Genomic DNA, 22,276 nt, shown 5'->3' on the forward strand with positions numbered 1-22,276 from the left:
GACATTTCGACGAGTTTTAATTCTAGCCAATAATAAAAGCCCCACTACTGGACCAGGACGCCAAAGTGTCCATACTATTTTCCATCGACAGGAAGTCGAACCAATCTTTAATTTCAAACGGGATGCAAAATAAAAGGGTTCAAAACAAAACAATCGAAAGGAAATGAAGCCGTAAAAACTGCCAGTACATCTAAATATAGAAACCAGAAAGGTCAAATTTGATCGATAAATAATAACCAATAGAGATCCCTAGGTTTCGGTCGCCGCAGGTAATCTGCGAACCGAGTAAGCGTTCTACAAATATACCGGCTGAATCTGTCCAAAATTCCAAATAATTTGCCGCCATTCCAATCAATTATAAACTTATCAAAAAACACAGTTAAAGCCTTTAATTGGCTGGGAGGCAAGCATGCTCAACAGATGCGTCTTCAACAAAGCTGTTCGTCTGAACCATTTCTCCGGTCAGTGACTCAGCTTTTCGGGCACCGTGTGGACTGTCGAATTTGCATAAATATTCAGCCCGGAATTAACCAATCGGTGTGATTTTTTGCTTTCCGTGCGATTCTCCTTTTGCTGGTTGGTTTTGTTCCCGGCGAACCCCTAATCCCATTATGAGCAATCATGCAGAGGATTCGACATCAATAATTAGAGACTGTAGCCATCAGGGAGCCATAAATCAACGGAATTTGTATGCTTCACGTTTATACCTTAAAACAGTGGAGCCTCCTGTCCGGGTTCATAAATTCAAATTATTTAGAGACTATTTCACGTTCTTGGCAATCGAGTTCTCCAGGATGCAAACCAGCCTAACAAAATAACAACCTGAAGCTAAAAGTCGCAAGAGAGTAACACATCTCGCGCACATTATCGGGGCATATCGCGAAGAACACGGCTCTGGATCCCGTTATTTAATCATTACCGAGCTGGTCAAGCCAAACAATTGCAGAGTCCACGATGGACAAGAATCAATATTTACCTCTTGCGGTTTTCTCTCCCGTGTCGTATTGGTTGTTTAGGTGCGCTCTTTTTTTTCGAAGTTAACCTGCACAAATCAAACATTGCGCAAATCTGTACGATGTTTACCTGTGCGACCATGTATGATCCCGCAAGAGGGGGGGGGGGGGGGGTGAGTTCGGCCGGTTATGATTTCCCGAAAAGAAAGGCTGTTGACCGAGATAAGCCGTGACCGACCGCACACATTCACCCCGGTTCACTTGGGCCAATGTTGAGATCTCGTGGGGAACGGTCTGTTTTCGGGCTAATATTGATGTCACAGGGTATGGGGTGTGGGTTTTAGTTGACATTTTTCTAATTGATTTCTATTGAAACAGTTTGTTTCACGGTGCAAATACAGCAACTGTGCGGTAACTGGGTTAAGAGCAAAATAATTTGAATCAGAAGGTGACAACCGATTTTCGCAGGAGTATTGGTAAATAGTTATGAAAAATCTGCAAAATTGTATGAAAATAATTTGTTTTTGCATAATTTGTTTTGAGATATTTCACTTTGCTTCCAGCAAAAACGCAATGAAATGAGTTCTGTAGTCTACATAAAACAATTTTGAACAATTTGAACTAGCAAATTGTTTTCAAAAATCATTAAAAATACGAACGATGTTGACCTGTTGAAAGAATGTTTATGTTGAATGGTTTGAAGCGGTTGATTTCGTCTATATAATCAATGCTACTGTTATATTTATATTAAAATATTCAATGTGTGATGATCGTAAGAGTTTTCCACTTACAAACAAACATAGGACTCCTATTATTCGTCATCTAACGCTGGATGTCGACCGCCAGACGGCACGAGAGTGCAATGATGATGTTTTTATTTTCATCTGTCAAAACGTAAGGGACAGTAAATTTTGAATTTAACATATTCAATCAATATTATCATTAAATGTTATTTCTTCTAATGAAAACTAATATTGATGAAGAAAGTATATCTCCTACCTCCGAAAAATATCCAGATGGTAAATTTCTTGTTACATCACTAAAAATTCATTCTTCCAGTTTCAGTTTATACTAAAATGAAATTCAGAGCTTGAAATTTCGATAGAAAACACGATAGTGGGCGAAAACTGGATTAAAGAGTGCAGGTGTTGGCAGTAGAGATTATCCACCGATAAATCCAATTTCTAGATAAACATTTTCCGTATGTAAAACAATCAACATAACTTCAACAATACAGAAATAATCCCGGATCTCAATAATTCGCAATAAAATATTGAGTTCGACTGAATGTTTTGGTGTCAAACGAAAGAACGAGTATTTTCTTATCACCTGCAATTAAACTTTTTGTGAAGCTATGTAATGTTTATCTTCAAACAATTAAAATAGAACAACCTTCCTATATCATCAATGCAAGAAAAAAATTTCAACAACATTTGACTGGTACCAAAAATGAAATCTAGTTGGCGCTTCGAGCGAAAAAGTTTTACGTTTGAGAGCCAATTGGTTAAAAAAAGGAGATTATAACTACTAGAGGTCGCATGTCGATGCTAACACTGGTAATTTATCACATAGGCTAGGCCTATTAGTTTGACACATATTGCCCCGGGTACATACATGTCAAAGAGAGACCCCATGTTTCAGTACGTGAATTCATGGAGACCGTAGCGCTTTGCTCCCTCTAGTAGTTATAATCTCTTTTGTTCGAAACAAAACTCGTCGAAATGTCAATTGACAATAGGTTCATCCGGCTTGTTAATTTGTGTTTACATGTTGCTAGCGTTGCCGATCTTATTTTCATTCCTCCCCCAATGTGGGGCCCATATTATTGGCTCGAATCAAAACTCGTCGAAATGTCAATTGACGATATGTTAATCCAGAGTGTTCATTTGTGTTTACATTTTGCTAGCGTTGCCAATTTTATTTTGTGTCTAGCACCCAATGTGGCTACGCCACATCGCTTTTGCGCGTGCTGTCTGACTTCGCTACCGCTCAGTCGGACTTAAACTAGGAATAGCCCCTATGTTTGAGTAAGCCGGGCAAACGAGTGGATCACAGGTTCGCCTGCTTCCGACGGCGGGTCGGTGGCCACCTCGCCCGGCGGATCCTCAGCGGCTTTGCGCCGCTTTGGCTCCTAGGCCTCGGTTATGCGGCTAAGCCGCATCGAAATGGTACCCCTTAAACATTCTAACTTGAAACGGCTGTGTCACCGGAGCCGGAATACGAATTAGAACCAGCCAGCATTCCGGCTGAGTTTAACTGGGAAGTTTAGTAAAATTTTATCTGGAAATAAAAATTTTTTGGCAACGCTCCAGCACCCCGTTGATTTCACCACCTGGGCGCCAGGTTGACCATATGAAATGAACTTTGTTTACTTTCGACAAGTTTTGATTCGAGCCAACAACATCCAGCCGTTGAACTCTGACGTTTTTACCACCTTGGCGCCTATTCCACACTACAGAATGAATTTTGTTTACATTCGACGAATTTTGATTCGAGCCTTCAACATCCAGCCAGCAAAACACAAATGAACACCCCGGATGAACCTATTGGATGGTTACCGAATGGGCTGAGAGCGAAATAAGAACATCTTGAATCTTCACCGAGACTAACAAATTTTACTCATCTTTAAGTAAAATGTGATTTGTTCAGTGGTTTTTATAGAAGATTTGCAATATTGGTTTTGTCAGGATAGCGATATTTTGTTCTTCTGGGGCTGTTGCTTCCCATAACTTGGAAGAGTTTTGCTGTGTTGATTTAAACAACTGGATCGTAAAGCCGTGCGCTATTTTTTGGTTTTCTTGTATGCAGTTAACGTTAATGATACGTAGTCGAGCTGTGTTTTGTGTGTATAATGGGGCCAATATTATTGGCTCGAATCAAAACTCGTCGACTAGCGTTGCTAATTTTATTTTGTGTCCACCACCCAATGTGGCTACATCGCTTTTGCGCGTGCTGTCCGACTTCGCTACCGCTCAGTCGGACTTAAACTAGGGATAGCCCCTATGTTTGAGTAAGCCGGGCAAACGAGTGGATCACAGGTTCGCTTGCTTCCGACGGCGGGTCGGTGGCCACTTCCAGCCGTATAATGATTATACTATACATTCGACGAAATTTATGTCGTTTTCGCTTGAGATCCTAGAAACTAACCCAGGTTAGTTGCTTCAACCCGATTTTCAGTTCAGTGACGCATAGCCTAAGTTCGAAATAGGCTTTAAACAAATGATTTGACAGCAGTGAGGTCCGAAATTGAGTTAGTTTCTGCCTCAAGCGAAAACGACGTTGGTTAATAAAGCAACCTCATATTTATCCACCTTGTCCCCTATTCCTTTGTCGTTGTCAAGTGAGATCGAGATAGTGTCGAAAAAACTGTTTACATTTCATTATAAAATCAATGAAAATACTGAAATTTCAAAGGTTGGAAATGTATAATGTACATTTAGAAAGGGTGACTCTATACTCTCTTCTATGTATGCTACGAACTAAGATTTTCTTTTATCGTTCAATAACCCAATTAGCCACCTGCTGATGTCATTTCGCACAAATCAATGCTACCTACCTGCCTAGAATTCAGCAGTCATACACGAGACAACCGCGTTGGTGATTGAACGCTAACAATCTTGACCCCGATTTGGAAGTTGTCAAATTTCTCGCCGGATGAACTGCTTCGGATTCGGATCTCTGGCTAAACCGGGGGCTGAGTCACAACAAAAAAAACGAAAACCTGTTCGCAGTCATTCTATACTTGGCGATGAGCACAGAGGTGCTTATTTGGGTCACTGTGCGACAACAGCATTGTCGATCACGTCCCCCGCCTCGAGAGATTGGGGTGTGTTCGCACGAGTAAGAATGTCCAGCCACGCAGTTCTGAGTCATTGCGCGCTGTCTGAAAAGAGAAAGTTGCTTGGTTTGGACCTGGTGACAAATCTTCGTAATTACGTTCGGATAAGTGATTAGCGTTTGAGATTGTAACCTAACGACTTTCAGTTACGAGTATATTGTGACGGAAAACTTTTGAAAATACATTTTCGTTTCTTATATAAACTGGAGAAAATTTGCAAGAACTAATCGTCCTAACTTTAATATTTTAAAGTACCGAGTTGCAAAAAAAAATCTATATATAAGAGAAAAAAAACAAGCTCATGTAAGAAATCAAACAAAACGAGATTTCATCTAATCGATTGAATTCCCTCACACTGTACACCACGGCAAAAAACCACTTGCATAAAAGGTTCCGCAAACACGCTAGTATCTAGAGTAATCGTCATTCTGCTTTTTTTTTTTCTTTCTTGTCATTTGATATACACTTCCGAAGCGACGCCTTTAGATGGCTGTAAGGGGCCATCATCGGCACATGCCACGACGAACACTGTCACAGCAGTAGTAGCAGATAGTGTTAGAGGTGACGGATCGAACGGAAGCCGCTCGAGGGCGCCTGCAGAGTTTGCTAAGCATTCGACCAGATTGTGCATTTTTTGGCTCGATCCACCGATGCCAGGACGGAGCTGAACGGGTGCCAGCTGACGGCGGTGACCGCGGCACCACTTCCACTGCGAAAAAACCAATGTCGGTCAGTGTACCTCGAAATTTAAACCATTACTTTAAAATCTAATAAGCATGGGTTGAAATCATATAGTGGGTTTGGAAGGGCAAACAAAACGAAAAGCGGAACGGAATAAAATACTCACTTGGGATCCTTTAACACGGTTTCCAGCGGTCCGTTTACATTCCAGATGTAGACGGAACCATCGGCAGAACCCGCGGCGATTCGTTGACATGTTGGACTGAAAGCTACCCGAGACCAGTCGCAACCCACTTTGAAGTTGTCATGGCTGAAACGAAAGCGAGCCGAAATTAACGGAATGGCTCGAGGATGCCGCTACCCCACCGCCACACTTACCGGAACGTTCGAATGATCTTGTTGTGACGAAGATCCAGCAGATTGATGGTATCATCCCGTACGCAGCACAGCAGAAACTTGCCATCCTTGGACAGGTCCAGTGAGGTTATTTTACCCTGCAGTGGGATATCGTTGGCCGCGCAGTCCGCCGTCCGAATGTCCCAGAAACGAATCTTCTTATCGAAGTGACCGCTAATGATCGAGAAGCTGTCCGTCGTGACCAGATCGTTGCAGCTCGAGCCAGCGAACTTTGTTTCCGTGCCTGGAGGGGAGAGAGAAAACGGAACGGTTACTGGTCAATATTATTCGTCGTGTTATTAAACTTTGCTGAAGAAACGGATCAAGCGCCGCGAAAAATACCAAGTAGCTTTTTTTTTGGTTGGCGAACAAATATTTACCTACTAAATTAGAAAATTTATTTAATATGAATCGTTGGTCGAATAATCGATGTAATTATTCAAGCTCTCGAAAATTAGCGCAAATTTGCAAAAATTACTACTATTTCCATTGAAAACAGTCAGCTCTCTACTGCACGTTACATTTGTGTCCATACCATCTCCTATCGTTATATGACGATAAATAAGCACTCAAATGCTGTAACATAATACGAACACAACTGGAACTTTGTTGTAATTGATGTATCACTTCACTTTAAGATCTCCTAGTATTACACTTTTACATTCTGTTTCATTTGGAATTAGCAGTTTTCAATCCAAATAAACTAATATTAAATAAATAAAAACAGAGAAAGATTTCCTTCCAATTCCACCATCTAGTATTTATTGAGGTGAACATTTCATCGATTTCTTTCTTTTTTATTCTAACTTCAACACTGGACCAGTTTCTGATCAGTCGCATTAATTTTTGTGGCATCCACCAAAATAACAAATGAGTCAGTGCTTATGGATGATTGCTGAATGACAAGTTTAAGTGAAATTGTAAATATTTAAAGAGTTAAAGGACGCATGCAAAAAAGACGTGTAAAATTATCATCCATTTTTATTTTATAGCGAATTCCTTCGAAACTTTCACTAACAAAAGCACTACCAGTTGGTTATGTTTTGAAATAATTACTTTTCCCAATTTTCCTTCCCATTCCAAGCGCGTACAATTACTTTTTACCACCACCGTCCTAATAGCGTTGTGCAAAAAACATCCCAATTTCGTTCAGGCGCCCTCGACCAAATCAGCTTCAGTTCGTTTTGAAGTATTTTAGGGTTCCTCCGAAGTGCTGCTTTCATGTTGGCCAAAATGAAGTGAGCTTCCGGTTCATTTTGGAAGAATCAATGCGATCCGTTCGAAATGGACATTATTACTTTCGTACCACACTCAACAGGGTGAGAATGTACGTTCGAGTTGCATTTAATTGGAAAATAAATGCATTTCATTTTCATTTTTTGGATCATTTTTTCATTGGGTGTGGCACCTACACGCACCGAAAAGTGCGTACTGGACTTTCGTTTTGATGGGTAGAAACGCAAGTCGTCCCAATTTCTTTGATCCCTATTGTCGATTTCGAGACACTAATTGGTGCTTTTGCCAGTGTGTAATGTACCTGAAGTGATAATGTACCGTGTCAACAAATTGCTTGCCAGATCAGATTTTTTTTTAATTTTATTTTTTTCCTATAAATATGTTCTGGAGCAGTTAACAGAAAAGTGACATTGAATTATGTTTGTCCAGAAATTTGATGGAATTGGGCGAATTTTAGCGACAACATTTTGCATTACATTACATTTCAGTTGATGTTTTCGATGGTCTCGTTGAATATTTAAGATACCCCAATTAACTACCATGCGTTAGTAGAAGCAGCATTGTTTGCATTTCAGATGCTGATGCAGATTGATGCAGCATTTATTATGCATAACTTGTTATTCAATATTCAAAAAATCTATTTAAGAACTTATCAGTAAGTAGCATGTTGAATGCACAACAGCAGTTAAATAAAACGTATTTCATGATACAACAGCAATGTAGCCATATATTTTGCTAAAAGCGACTTCAAAATAGCATTTAGAATGACTTAAGGGCGGGCAAAAAATCGACTTATTTTTTATCCGCTTAATTGTTTAGTATTGAACCTCTAGAATAGTCTCCCGCAATCTCGGTGGCCATGCCGAACTTCTTTTGTTTTAAACAGCCATGCATTCCTCGCGCGTATTTGCTGTAACACACGCAGATTTCAATCTATTGCCATCAATTTTCGAAAAACTGACAGAGATAAAAATACAGTGTAAACTAAACTATTTCTACACAAAGGTCATTTTCTACAGCGTTTTTTTCGTGATGCAATTTGATATGGAACACCCTTTAATAGCGTTTTTCTCGAAACCGTGTTTTTCAAATAGGCGAACACAATAACTCGAAAACGAATTGACTTCATTTTTTTATGAGGATGCACAATATGTGTAGCCTTTCGATGAACCACAGAAAATTGAATAATGAAATTTTTCTTCCTATTATTTTAAATAAAAATGAGCGAATTTTACAGTGAGATAAGAGATTTTTCGGTTTTCATGACGCCATTTTCCGAAACTCGAACTTTTTTCCTATTTTTGTTGGTTCATCGATTAGCTACAAGTATAAGCTTTACAAATCTTATTGACTTTCCTGTGTCAGACAATTTTATCAAGAGTTATCGTGTTCTCCGCGTCGTTCCTCAGCGTGGAAATGGTTGAACGTCTACTCTTGGAACGCTCGTATGTGTGGCTCTGTGTGACTGAAATTTTCTTTTTCGTACACCATGAATGTAGAAATATATCTTAACATCACACAAAAGATCCTTTATTGCCTTGCCTGCAAAGTAGTAAAACAAATTAACTTTCGGTTTGAGCCCCCCTTAATCGTTAGATCTAATCTGTGTAAATCTAGTTCTAGTTTTAAACTATCAACTAATCGATCGATTTAAATGGTTGAAATAGACCGAATAAATAGTTGGAAAAATCTGAACGACAAAACGCAAAATGAATCATTGTAGTCGGAGCTTTGATAGAGTACTGATTGAGTTTCATGAAGATTTTTGCAACGGAGAAAAAACTCCTTATTTCGTTCTGCAAGATGGTCGCTTTTTGGAGCTTTCTCAATTGAACCATAAGAAACTCCAAGGAAATTTCCAAAATAACTCTGTTCTGAAGCATGGAGTAAAAATTTTGACCGACCGATAGTTGACAGTTAACCCTAGAACGTTGCACTGGGGTACAAATATAACCCATGCCTTCTTTGGAGTCGCGTGACGACGAGAATTCGGCATTCACCGACCGGGGATCCTAACCATAATTCAATTTAGAGTAGGAAAAGGTGGTATAGCCAGTTTTCTTATAGCCTTCGTGGAAGTTGACGTGGGGTACATTTGTATCCCAGTGTACGGTTGCCGTTAGCGTTTCGTCAGTTTTCGTGCTGTTAGTAGAAATGTGACTCGTGACAATACCAATTTAAAAACTGGTTGTTTTACTACGTAAGTAACAATTAGTATTATAAAATCGTTTCTAATCATTTATTCAATTAATTTAATTTAATTTTGAAGTAGAAAAAAATCGTTTACATTTTTGTTGATTTTTATTGTTGTAATTTTAATAGTTTTTCAAAACATTGGCTCGCAAGTATGATTTGCGCACAGTTACTGCTGTAACAGTAATGTTGCGTGTTACCAATGTATTACTGTTCAGAAATATTTTTTTTCGTTTCAATTTTCACCCCATTTCGTGGTATTATCCAAAGCCCGATTTTTAAACTTTCACTCTTCCAAATAATTGCATCTTTTCAAAAATATCGAAAATTTTATTTTCTACCTTTTCTAGACGATTCTTTCAACCTTTAGAATCATTTGGTTTTTTTTTCAAATCGGTTGAAAATTCGCAAAGTTATAGTAATTTGAGTGAAACAACTTAAAACCGCCATTTTTTCATTTTTTTTTTGTTCAAACCAATTTATGTACCATTTATTTAAAAAACCGTAATTTCACTTACACAGCTGTGTAATTAAAAAACGAAGAAAATTATGTACTATACATTTCTTTTGCTTGCATTTTTACCTGCGAAAATTGCTATCAAACGCGTGGGGTACATTTGTACCCCCATTGCAGCGTTCCAGGGTGAAAAACGCAAGTGCAACGTTCTAGGGTTAAATTATAACTGGCAATATATTGCTGTGCCTTGCTACGGTTCTCACTTTGTCTCAATAAAAGAATAAGATAGGAATATGGAAAAGGAAACACGTCATATCAAGCTTTGTATGAATTGTTTAATGATGTGAATGCATACTAGGCCCGTAGCCAGGATGAAGCTTAGAAGCGGCTTAAAAATTTAACACATAATGTAGCTAGTTGCAATGTAATGTAATAGTAACTGAAAACTGTATGAAGCATTGAAAGCGCTATTCGAATATGTCAATCTGCAATGCCACTTGCAAAATACTAGTTCCGTTTTTGTCCAGAAAACTTTGAAATGATTTGAACTACAAGTTTGAAAGGTACAGAAGGCATTCAACCAGAAAGCCACGCACGCAAAACTTTACACGCAGTTGCGCGTTAAATCGTTTTGCATCGTGCTACAAGGTGTTTTCCACCAAAGTTTAAGTTTAACGTTTTAGAGCATGTTTGAAAAAAAGAAACTGTCGATATTTGCCAAACAGTGTCTGATCTGGCAGGCGATTGGTGGCTGTGGTAAAATTAGCGCCTCCTTTATCGCTTGTAGAACAACAAGCAGAGAGAGAGATATACGAAACAGTGTATTTAAAAGCGACTCCTGCCATTTATAAGAGAGCATAACGGTTGTAGCCATCCGTCGACTATAGTTGAAGAACCATTGCAGACGCGGCGGCTTAGACGCTATCCCGAGAGAGTCCGGTCGTGTTTGATAAAGTTGCCTGACTAAGCTATTTCAGCATTAGTATAATTTTCTGGGCGTTTCGAACAATCGTTCGATATGTGCGAAAACACAAAGTTCAGAGACATTTGAACTGTAGTTTGTGCTCCGTCATGCCATTTTGAGATTCAAATCGGTGTATTAGTAGTCCTAGCATCGATCCAAAATCCATGGTCCAAAAAGTCATAAAATATTTTGTAAACTTTTTGCATGTTAAGGAAAAATTCCTTCTTTTAACTGGTTGCCACAGAGAACAGACGTCTAACCATGGAATATCCAAACCAGGTGCGCTACTGCTGTCATGTTTTTTTTTGTGGCTGAGTTCGACAGAATTGACAGCGGTTATTCCTCTACCCAGTCAAACTAGTCCGGAACCGGTTCGGACTTCCAGCATGAATTCTAGCTCAAAGGCATCAACCGATAGTCGGAATCGGTTGTTTTCTGTGAGCAAGATTCCATACTGAATCCATTCAGGATTTCGAACCGGTTCCGGAATGGATTTGACGGATAGTTGGGATAGGTTGGTATGGCTGCGCTAGTGTTTATCGTATATTAATTCAAATGTTTACACGCGTTTTTTTAAATATTTTTGTTCGATCATGGATGTCTGTTCTCTGTGTGGTTGCCTTCCATTCCTACTTGAAATCATTTGCCAACGTCCGCAGGCCAGAAAGGATTAATACCTTAAATATTCCATCCATTTTGTAAAATTAATAGCAAAACACATTTCTGTACATTCCTCCATTCAATCACAAAGATGATTTCTTGCAACTATGGTAACAGTTCCGCCTTATGCTGAAAATATACAATTTTATAAAAATTGCCTAATATTTTTAAAGTGGTTTAAAATAATACTGGTCTTTCATATGATATACTTCATTCAACCGGAAAATCAACTTTTTAATTTTAAGTGAACTTTAAAATTTTCATTCCAATATTTAATACATATGTGCCTACGTTGCTCGATAAATATTAAGATAATTTGTTTGGATAAAATACGCAATATGATTCTACAAGCCTTCATTTACAATTTCACTGGCTGTTTTGAATGAAAATCGCTTCAGACTCTTCTGAACTTTTGAATTAAACTCTCAATATTTGAGGATAAAATGTAACGCAAAAAGAAGCTCAAATTGGTCGATTTTAACCTCTTATAACGTGGGTAAACACAACATTTAAAAACATTAATTTGTCAAACGACGTGGAAGTCATCACACTACATAATAAAACATAACATACCAATGATAACTAAATTTGAGTTTTTTTTTATTTACTATTATTACTATTTAATTTACTCCTCTGTACGGCACACCGATTGTTGGCTCGAATCGAAATTCGTCGAAATGTCAATTGACAATATGCTCATGGCTGGATATTGTTGGCTCGAATCAAAACTTGTCGAAAATAAACAAAGTTCATTCCGTATCATCAAACTTGCGCTCAGGTGGCGAAATCGTTAGAGTTCAACGGGGTGCTGAAGCATTGCCAGAAAATTTTTATTTCCCAGATTAAATTTTAGGAAACTTCCCAGTTGAGCTCAGCCGGAATTCTGACTGTTTCTAATTCGTATTCCGGCTCCAGAAAAACAACCGATTCTATTACATTGGTGCGTTTTGACTTCGTCTCATCAGAAACCGACACTATCTTTTAGTCGGAATAGATTAGCGCCGGCTTGACGAAAATCCCTAAAACTAAAACACATTTTGTGGTTAAATCGAACGACTGACCAAACCCGAGTGTTCATTTGTGTTTACATTTTGCTAGCGTTGCCAATTTTATTTTGTTTCCCCCACCGAATGTGGCTACGCCAAATCGCTTCTGCGCGTGCTTAAACTACAAATAGCCCCTATGTTTGAGTAAGCCGGGCAATCGAGTGGATCACAGGTTCGCTTACTCCCGACGGCGGGTCGGCTACCACCTCGCCCGGCGGATCCTCAGTGGCTTTGCGTCGCTTTGGTTTCTAGGCTTCGGTTATGCGGCAAAGCCGCATCGAAAAGGTATCCCTTAAACAGAGGTTTCTGAAGGGTATCGGATGGTTACCGGAACCCAGTAAAGTTCAATCGGAAATGAGCCGGAATTCTGGTTGGTTCTAATTAGTATTCTGGCTCCAGTGATACAACCGATTTAAACTAATATCGGTTTTGTCACTGGAGCCGGAATACGAATTAGAACCAGCCAGCATTCCAGCCAGTTTCCTAAAATTTAATCTGGAAAAAAATGTCTGGCAACGCTCCAGCACCCCGTTGAACGCTAACAATTTCGCCACCTGGGAGCAAGTTTGACGCTATGGAATGAACTTTGTTTACTTTCGACAAGTTTTGATTCGTGCCAGCAACATCCAGCCCTGCAGCGCCAAACTGGCGCCCAGGTGGCGAAATCATTAGAGTCCAACTTGGTGCTGAAGCGTTGCCAGAAAATTTTTGTTTCCCAGATTGGATTTTAGGAAACTTCCCAGTTGACCTCAGCCGGAATACTGGCTGCTTCTAATTCGTATTCCGGCACTAGAAAAAACAACCGATTCTAGTTAGAATCGGTTGTGTCGCTAGAGCCGAAATGCGAGTTAGAACCAGCCAGAACTCCGGCTCATTTCCGGTTAAACTTTACTGGGTTCCGGTAACCGGTGGTGGAAACAAAATAAAAATGAACACTCCGGATGAAGCTATCGTCAATTGGAATTTCGACGAGTTTCGATTCGAGCCAATAATATGGGCCCTGCTTCTGTCAAAACGCACTGAAAAGTAAAATTTTATTTTGTAAACATAATCAATATTCTATGCAGAGATGCCAGATTTGCAGACTTTTAATTTAAGCTGCAGATTTTTTCGATGACGCAGATATTTGCAGATTTTTTAGTTTGATTGCAGATATTTGCAGATTTTTTAGTATGGTTGCAGATATTTACAGATTTTTGAATATAAAGGCTTTTGGTTACACTAGCTTTCCTAACATTTTTGTTCTTCCCAGACTTTTAAAATTGCAGACATTTGAAAAAAGTACCTGGCATCTTCCGGTGAAAATTTCAATGTGTCGACATGTTGGTTTTCACCGAGTGCTACATAAATCGTTTTTTTCACCTTGATTGGGCGAATTACTCGTGCTGTGGTGGACCAATTTTGTGGCGCTGCGAATTTATCGTCAGTTAGTCGCAAAAAGTAAAGTCCATTGGACTATATACGAAAATTAACTAGCAATATAGCTTCATATGCTGTGCCATTTTGGGCTTTGTTTCACTAACAACCCAACCAGAAGAGAAGAATATTCTAAGTAAATGCTATTTCTTTTAGTGAAAAGTAATTTTGATGATTAAAATATGTGTTCTACCTCTGACAAAAATATAGTACATAAATTTCTGGTGCCATCACTAAAAATTCGTTTCTTCGGTTCTGTCGACAGCATTGGCGATTCTACGTTGAAAACGTTTACAGATAGCGCTGGGAGCAAAGTGTTAATGATTCAGCAAATAGTTTAAGTTTTTGTTGGAAGCTACGATTCACTCGCGAGCGAAACAAACAAACTGCATCACTTTGGCTGTTCATGAGCTGAACCATAGATGACGCATGACCAAGATGAGTTTAGCGGCAACTCACGAGGCAGATCTCTTCGAATCCTCTGGAGTGCATGGAGTGCATCTTGCCAATCAGACTCGCGAACACTAAGGCAAGTTTTTGGTTGGTCTGGTTCGGGTTGAGTTTTGGTCGTAGCAGTTTTGTTAAAGGTTCCCCAACAAAGTAATTTCGCTTTGAAGCCAATATTTGACAGAGCTGCAGTCTATGCCACCAGACTAGGGTGGCTTTTTATCACGATGTTAGGAATATAGAAACACAGCCTACAAAATTAAAACGCGCAATAAAAAGTGACAAGAACAACATTGCGAATATGAAATCACCGCTTTTTTCAACATTTCACTATTCTGTTCGCCACTCCCCTTCAAAACGGAAGAGAAACGTTATCTGAAAGGCGAATAACGTTGCAAAATGTTCGGCGCTTGATTTGCCACATTATTTCCATCAGGCGTCACAAAACGATCACCGATCACGCATTTCAGGTGTTTTTGGGGCTCTTCACCTGATATCTTGCACTGAACTCAATGTTTCTTTTGTCAGTTTTGCACACATTTGCACATCGAAACTTACGGCACGTGCAACCGAGATAATGAAACTTCGATTGAACGACCTAATGTGATTTCGAGCAATCAGCAACCTTATGGCGTTTTTATTTGAAGCGAAACTGAGTCAGTTTCTAACCCCAACTTCTGTCAAAATGTATGAACCCATTAATTTCTTCAGATACAAATTGACCTTGACTTTCGCACAGCAAATCGTGAAACTATAGCAAGCAAGGATCAACTCAAAAGTTCCTTTCGTTGAACCCCTCCTACGTCAATCTGCCACGGCACGCGTACGGTTACACATATACTTACACGAGCGGTTCTTGAGGTCCCACACTTTCAAGGTACGGTCATGGCTACCGGTGACAAGACACGACGTGCCGAGAAATTTCGCTGCCAGCACCTTTCCGCTGTGTCCAGTTAGTGTATGCTGAAATCGAAAACAAAACAGAAAGAGAAAAAAAACCGTTTTAATATTTCCCGTACTGGTTCATCTGTCTGAGTGAGTATGTGGATGGAAAGATATAATTACAAACTAATCAGTTTTCTAAACCACGCGGTTTCTGGTTCCGTTGTGAGACTAAAGAGAAGCAAACGAGACACTTTCAATTTCCGTTCAAAATACTTCCGCGCAGTGCACCGGACTCAATCGATTTCAGCTGAGTCACACAGTTTTTCTACCAAAACATTGCGCCTCCGGGGCGGACCACGACCTGCCAAATCCGTCCATCTCAACACAATTAGCAACTGATTTGTGGTGCTTGACTTCGAAACGCCTTATAAAACCAAGGAAATGAAAACCCTATCATCAAGCTGTGTGTGAACCTTGCTTGCCCCAAAAGACCTGGGCACCGCTGCCGCTGCCGCCGTCGTCTGTGAGAAAAACCCTTTACCCACGATTCAAATTGGCGCAGCAGATTTCACGCGGCGCAAAACTCGGCACCTTTTTTCCCTCAACCTTTCGAAACCCAGCCCGGTTCGTAGTTCGAAAGTGAAAATTCCAAGAAATCGAAAACACCGTCGTCGCGTTTCCAACTCGCGCAGTAACCAGCGGAAAGATGCGAAGCGGGAAATCACCCAAACAGCGAACGACCACCGATTGCAACTGTGAATGAAGTCTAATCAACTCACGCTATCACCACCGCATTCGGCCCTGGCGGGTAGACGTACAAACCGGTGTAAATGTTGGTTGGTGGGGTGTAGCCCCTCGCTTAGATAGCTTTTGTTTTGCTCGTGGGAAATTTGCCATTTTCGATACCATTTCGAATTTCGAAACCAATCGAACCAATTTGACATTTGAAAGGTTGATGAACAATGCTGCCGCCACTGCTTTATTTACAAAACAATACGTATTGGGCACGTGTGATGATGGGGTGACCTGGTCCCGAACTCCAATTCGAACATGGAGCCCAAAAAAAAACATTGCAATTATTGCAAATTTTCAACATTTACGCCCCTGGATTCGTCTTCTTCCACACTGTGTTTGCCAATTCTCCATTCATCATCTTATCAGTAAAAACGGAGCTGGTACGGGAAAACTCTTTACTGTTGTTGCTGTTGCTGCTGCCGTTGGTCAACACCTGCCTGCGGGCAGGCAGGCAGTCAGTCCTCGACGGCGTCAATTGGGGCCAAACTAATTGTTACACAATTCCAGTATGCTGAGTAGATTGGTTTCTCGGGCAATTTGCTCTTATTGGCGATGAATTAATTGCTGCCTGCAGCAACTTTCCATGGACCCCGTTGCAATCAGTACACGCGCGCCTACCGTGCTAAAGAGGAGACCGGGCAAACGCTCTCCTGAAGAGAAAATGATGCGCAGCTCTGGAGTTGTGTTTATCGCAGAGAAGATCCCCACTCGCTCGTCAGACGGAACGGGATAAACGGGAAAGTCGATTTACTAGCGCTGTGCCGCCATTGGACAAGGGGGTCGCACGCGAGCCGGTGACGTGCCCTAAATAAATCAATGAATTATGATGAGAGAGGCCGCGGCGGAACTTGCTACTAGCTGGGGTAAATATTTAGTTGAGATACATCGTTACACGCGCGTGCAATCGGTAGGGGGTACTGAATTGTAAGATATACTTCTTGGTTGGGAGGAAGTGTGTCGCCCCTAGGAGGCGAGTAGCGGATTGCTCGATTTTCGTGCTTATGTTTTTCTTCTGAAACATATGTTACACTTTCATTAGGAGGGAAATAATTTTTGATGCAGGGGTCGTATATACAGTCGTGATTCGCTGTTTGGACACTTATTAACTAAACTACTCTTTAGTTGGAGCATTGTCCAACTCAATATCAAAATCGTATGTCTTATGATCGTCAAAAACTTTGACAATCAATTATACAATATTTAAAGATGTGAAGAGATACATTCAGCACTACTATACCTATACGTTATTTGCGCATCAGACTAATGGAAGTTTAGTTTTCTGTTTAAGTTTAAAACAAGGGATTGGTTGGATAGCATTTTGTTCCACCTTAAATTTTAATGTCTAGTTTCTATGATAGCAAATCCGAAAATAATCATTGTTTGCAATTTTCATATAAGCGATTCTGAGTGGGAGCCCCCCCAAGGGCGCATAGACCTGTTAAAAAATGACACCGGCAAATCGCCCAAATGTTGCATTTGAGATAACCTCTTATTTGCCCCCAATTCACTGGAAATAGCCCCAAATTAGCCATCCACTTCCCTTTTTGACTGGGATGGTGTTTGTCAGCGACCTACATATATCCCAGTCAAAAGGGTAAGTTGCTGGCTAACGGGGGACTATTTGCCAACTCGGAAGCTCTAATTACCCCTCAATTCGTCGGCAAAGACGGGGCCAATAACGCCCCAAGTGCCCTTGACTCGCTCAAGGAACGCGCCATTTTATAACCCTGAATTGCTCTTTCTGAAAATTATAAATAATAGTTATTTTCGGATCCACTTTGTCCCCAAATAATCATATCAACATATTTCCTACAAATTCATTGGTCAAATAAAATGTACCAAACAAATAAAATACAAGCGAGAACACACGAATTGTTTAAACAATGTTCGCCCGCCTATTTTGACTAGTATGGAGCATTATAACCAGAAAATCCCAAACAAAAAATTATTTTCGGCGCTATACACAATATTCAATCATTCCAAACAACGTTTTGAATCTTGCGGGATGATAATATTGCGCTCTTCCCACTAACCACTAACTTTTAAAGTGCGAGAGTTGAAACTGCTACTGATAACTACGAGCTGTCACCCAGTAAAGCTCAGCCGGAATTGAACTGGAATTCTGGCTGGTTCCAGTTCGTACACGGGCTCCAGTGACACAACCGATTCTAACTAGAATCGGTTGTATCACTGGAGCCGGAATACGAACTGGAACCAGCCAGAATTCCGGTTCATTTCCGGCTGAGCTTAACTGGGCAAACACACATATATTTCAAGTGAAAGAGATAGTACTCTCATAGACAGGCCAGTGTTGAACTAACTAGTCTATGAGAAGAAATTATTTGGAGAATGTTATGTGCGCAATGCGGTTCGAATCCAGTTTTTAGTGTCACATGCAGTATATCATATAAATTGATTCGATCAAACTTATTTTGATTTTCATGGCAGTAATGCTGTCTGTATAGAGTTCTATGCAAATCATTTCACACACACTACTTGGGGGGTTTGTTTTCCTCCAGCTGTCAATCGATTGGATTCGCGTTTAGCTGTCAAAAAACGAATCCAATCGAATATTGCCTATCCTTATAACATTGGACGTGTTGCCATACAATGCCGGGGCATACGTTGCCAAAAATGCTGTTTTTCTCTCCGCAGTTCTCTTACTAGAGTTTTTCTAATCTAAACTATTCATAGTGGTGTTGAAATGCTCTACGCCGCTGGAAAACTTAATCCGAACGCGTACAATACTGGTTGGTAAGGTTCCATCGTGAAAATACTACAACCGAAAAGTTATTTCCGATTTGTTTTCCTCAGTTACAGATTGTCAAGTACTCTATAGACGCCTTCCATGATAGAGGCCCAGTCAAACTAGAAAAACTCTAGAAAGAGAACTGCGGAGAGAAAAACAGGATTTTTGGCAACGTATGCCCCGGCATTCTATGGCAACACGTCCAATGTTATAAGGATAGGCAATGTTCGATTGGATTGGTCTTTTGACAGCTAAACGCGAATCCAATCGATACAAGATAGAGTCTCAGCAATTCTCTTTCTAGAGTTTTTTCTAGGTCAAACCATTCGGAATTTGATTCGGAATCCTGAATGGAGTCAGTATGGATGGATTCCAACTCAAATGTAACAACCGATTCTGAAACAGCCCAGTGAGCAAATTTTCTGGCAGAGACCGCTCTGCTAGATTTCTGTAAGTCTTGGTTTGGCAGCCCTTGTCAGATTTCTGCACGTATCCTGTCGGGTTAGTTGAGCTAGGGCGAACTCGGTTTCGCTCGCGTTTTCTGGCAAATTTTTACAGGAACCGAGCAAAACCCTGGCATAACTCGGACATAAACTGTGCAAAGATCCTGGCAATTCCTACCTGGTAGAATTTAGCACGAATCGAGCAAAACATCTGACATAGATGTGGCAGGAAGCGTGCAGAGATCTTGCCCGTACATATCTGGCTGGATTCTAGATAAAAGTGAGCAGCATCGGTTAGTTTAACCGTTTCTGTCAGAAACGGTTGTTGCATTTGAGCAAATTCGTTGCCAGAATTCTCGCACAAATCGCGCAAAATGCTCGCAGAAGATCTGCCAGCATCAATTTCGCTTTGCTCAGCTTTTGCTACATTTCTGCTTGCCATGCTGACCGGAAGATTGAGTCGGAATCGGTTGTTGCATTTGGGTTGGAATCCATACTAACTCCATTCAGAAATCCGAACCGGTTCCATACTGAGTTTACCCAGTAACGTTCAGCCGGAACTGAACTGGAATTCTGGCTGGTTGCAGTTCGTATTCCGGCTCCAGTGACACAACCGATTTTAACTAGAATCGGTTGTGTCACTGGAGCCGGATGCGAACTGGAACCACCCGGATTCCAGTTCATTTTCGGCTGAGCTTAACTGGGTAATTGGGGGCAAGTTGCATTAGAAACGTGCCTTTCAACCGTTTTGACGCGACAAATAAAATTTGCTTGTTCGGTTATGAATATTTAGAAAAGTTGAACAATGTGCATTACCCAAGTTTAATGTGTACTTTTTCACTACGTAATTATTGTATTTGGTAATTAAGCTGACTAAAAGTGGTGTTTGAAAATTCAAGAAAACCCAAAACCTGTGCAAACTGAAAAAGTCGATCAGCAAAGCGACATAAAATGACTTTTATTGTAAGCCATATTTACAAATACTGCCATTAAACCACAGAGAACAGACGTCCATCTTCAGCATTCAACTTGTGTAAAATCTCTAACGGTTTCGAAGGTAGTTTGGATATCTAAACCAGGTGCGCTACTGTCGTCATGTTTTTTTGTGGCTGAGTGCGACAGAATTGACAGCGGTTATTCCTCTACCCAGTCAAACTAGTCCGGAACCGATTCGGACTTCCAGCATGAATTCCAGCTCAAATGCGTCAACCGATAGAGTCAGAATCGGTTGTTTTCTTTGAGCTAGATTCCATGCTGAATCCATCCAGGATTTCGAACCGGTTCCGGAATCGATTTGACGGATAGTTCCCTCTAAGAACGGTTGGTTTCAAAATCGTCCAATGAAGGACGTTCGTTGGACCAATTTGGACATCGTCCAAATAACCGTTCAACGAACGTCCATCGTTGGACCCGTGTTGAACGATTTTGAAACAATTTTTTGGACTTCTCAGTGGGTTGGGATAGGTTGGTGTGGCGGCGTTAGTGTTTTTAGTATATTAATTCAAATGTTTACACACGTTTTTTAAATATTTTTGTTCGATCATGGATGTCTGTTCTCTGTGATTAAACTGTGGATACATCCCTCTAAGAACGGTTGGTTTCGTTCAATGAAGGACGTTCGTTGGACCAATTTTGACAACGTCCAAATACCCGTTCAACAAACGTCCATCATTGGACCCGTGTTGAACGATTTTGAAACAATTTTTTGGACGTCTCAGTGGGATTGATTGTAAACAAGGTTCTTAGTAAACGTTATTTTATGTCGATTTGCTAGTCGACTTCGTCAGCCTGCACAGGCTAATTAGCTTGTGCACGCTGACGATGTCGACTAGCAAGTTGACATAAATTCCATATCAACTTTTGAATAGGGCTAATAAGATTTGTAAACAAACTTTTGTTTTTCTGATTTCTCTTAATTGTTATATAATTGTTATTATCAACTCAAAAAACATTAAATGAAATTGATTCTACCAAGGGTAAAGCTGTTGATCAGCGGAATAATGAGCAAAATAAGTTTGTTTACAAAAATCTCTTTTGAAGAATTAATATTGAATTGACTTTTACTCGAATGGGGAACAACTTGACAGCTCCTATACAAATCGTTGAAACCACTTTTTTTTTGGGACTGTGGGTCTAAAATGGCGGATCAAGCTTTATTCAAGAACAATTTCTAAAAAAAAGCGTAAACTCGTGTTTAAATTGAAAATTTTCTCGATCAGATTTTTTTATTTTCGACAATTGACTTTTGAAGACTTTTTGGGGGCTTGGTGTTGATTTGTTATACAAGTAATCCAACTGTACTCCGATTTTTTTGTTGAATCATCTGCATATAAACAAGCGGTGCGCATGCCAGCTGACGAATACCTTCATTTAGTTTTTAGATATTATGGTAGTAATATTTGTATTGCAATGTAAACAGAGCAGACAATAAAACAGTGCATGTTTTTCTCCCTCTTCGAAAAAAAATGAGCTGTCATCACTTCTGAAATTGGTGGTAATCTTTGCACCATAAATGTCACAGCGCCTATCAGTTAGATGATATGCTGTCAGCAGTAAACAAACAACGTCAAATGCGAAGTAAAAAATGAAAATCACAAAACTAAATGTATTTAAGGATTAACAGCAAAAGAATTGTAATATGCGAAAAATGTTTCAAGGGCGACCCCTAATAAACATCTTATGATTCAAGAGCCTAACGACCTGTTCAGAAGATCATCCAAACAATATATGGAATCATAGGACTATATGGGTTAAAGTTCGTGTATAATATTTTTTTTGTTAGGGACGGGCTCAAATTAGAAGCGCACTCAAACTGACTCAAATCAAATCATGCATTGGGGGGTAGACGTGGCGTAGTTAGTAAATCGATTGCTTTGTACGCAGCGCACCTGGGTTCGAGTCCCGACCTCACACATAGAGTTAGTAATTTTTCATAAGAGATTTTTCTAACCCGAAGAGGCGAATGACCTTAAGGTTAAAACCTCTATAATCGAAAAAAAAATCATGCATTTCGCATTTTACATTCGGCACTACTCGTAATCATTTTATAAAACACCGAAATGACGAATTAACTTGATAATATTTACAATACATTATTACGCTGTTTTGAAGTGATTA

At 40.0% G+C, this 22,276-nt stretch overlaps 2 protein-coding genes across 3 annotated transcripts in view; one reads left to right on the plus strand and one right to left on the minus strand.

Annotated features, from left to right (window-relative positions):
- LOC131677531 (uncharacterized) overlaps window positions 1-22,276 on the plus strand; it is a 462,464-nt gene that overhangs the window by 68,481 nt on the left and 371,707 nt on the right. The gene's annotated exons all lie outside the window — the stretch shown is intronic.
- Window positions 4,940-22,276, minus strand: part of LOC131677534 (autophagy-related protein 16-1) — a 405,805-nt gene continuing 388,468 nt past the window's right edge. Inside the window, exons 4-7 of the mRNA XM_058957401.1 lie at window positions 15,133-15,250; window positions 5,851-6,112; window positions 5,639-5,782; window positions 4,940-5,500 (exon numbers count right to left, since the gene is read on the minus strand). Of these exons, the coding sequence (XP_058813384.1) occupies window positions 5,398-5,500; window positions 5,639-5,782; window positions 5,851-6,112; window positions 15,133-15,250 (627 nt within the window). The 3' untranslated portion in view covers window positions 4,940-5,397. The remainder of the gene's footprint in view (window positions 5,501-5,638; window positions 5,783-5,850; window positions 6,113-15,132; window positions 15,251-22,276) is intronic.

The sequence above is a fragment of the Topomyia yanbarensis genome, chromosome 1, assembly GCF_030247195.1.
Source record: "Topomyia yanbarensis strain Yona2022 chromosome 1, ASM3024719v1, whole genome shotgun sequence".
Lineage (NCBI taxonomy): Eukaryota > Metazoa > Arthropoda > Insecta > Diptera > Culicidae > Topomyia > Topomyia yanbarensis.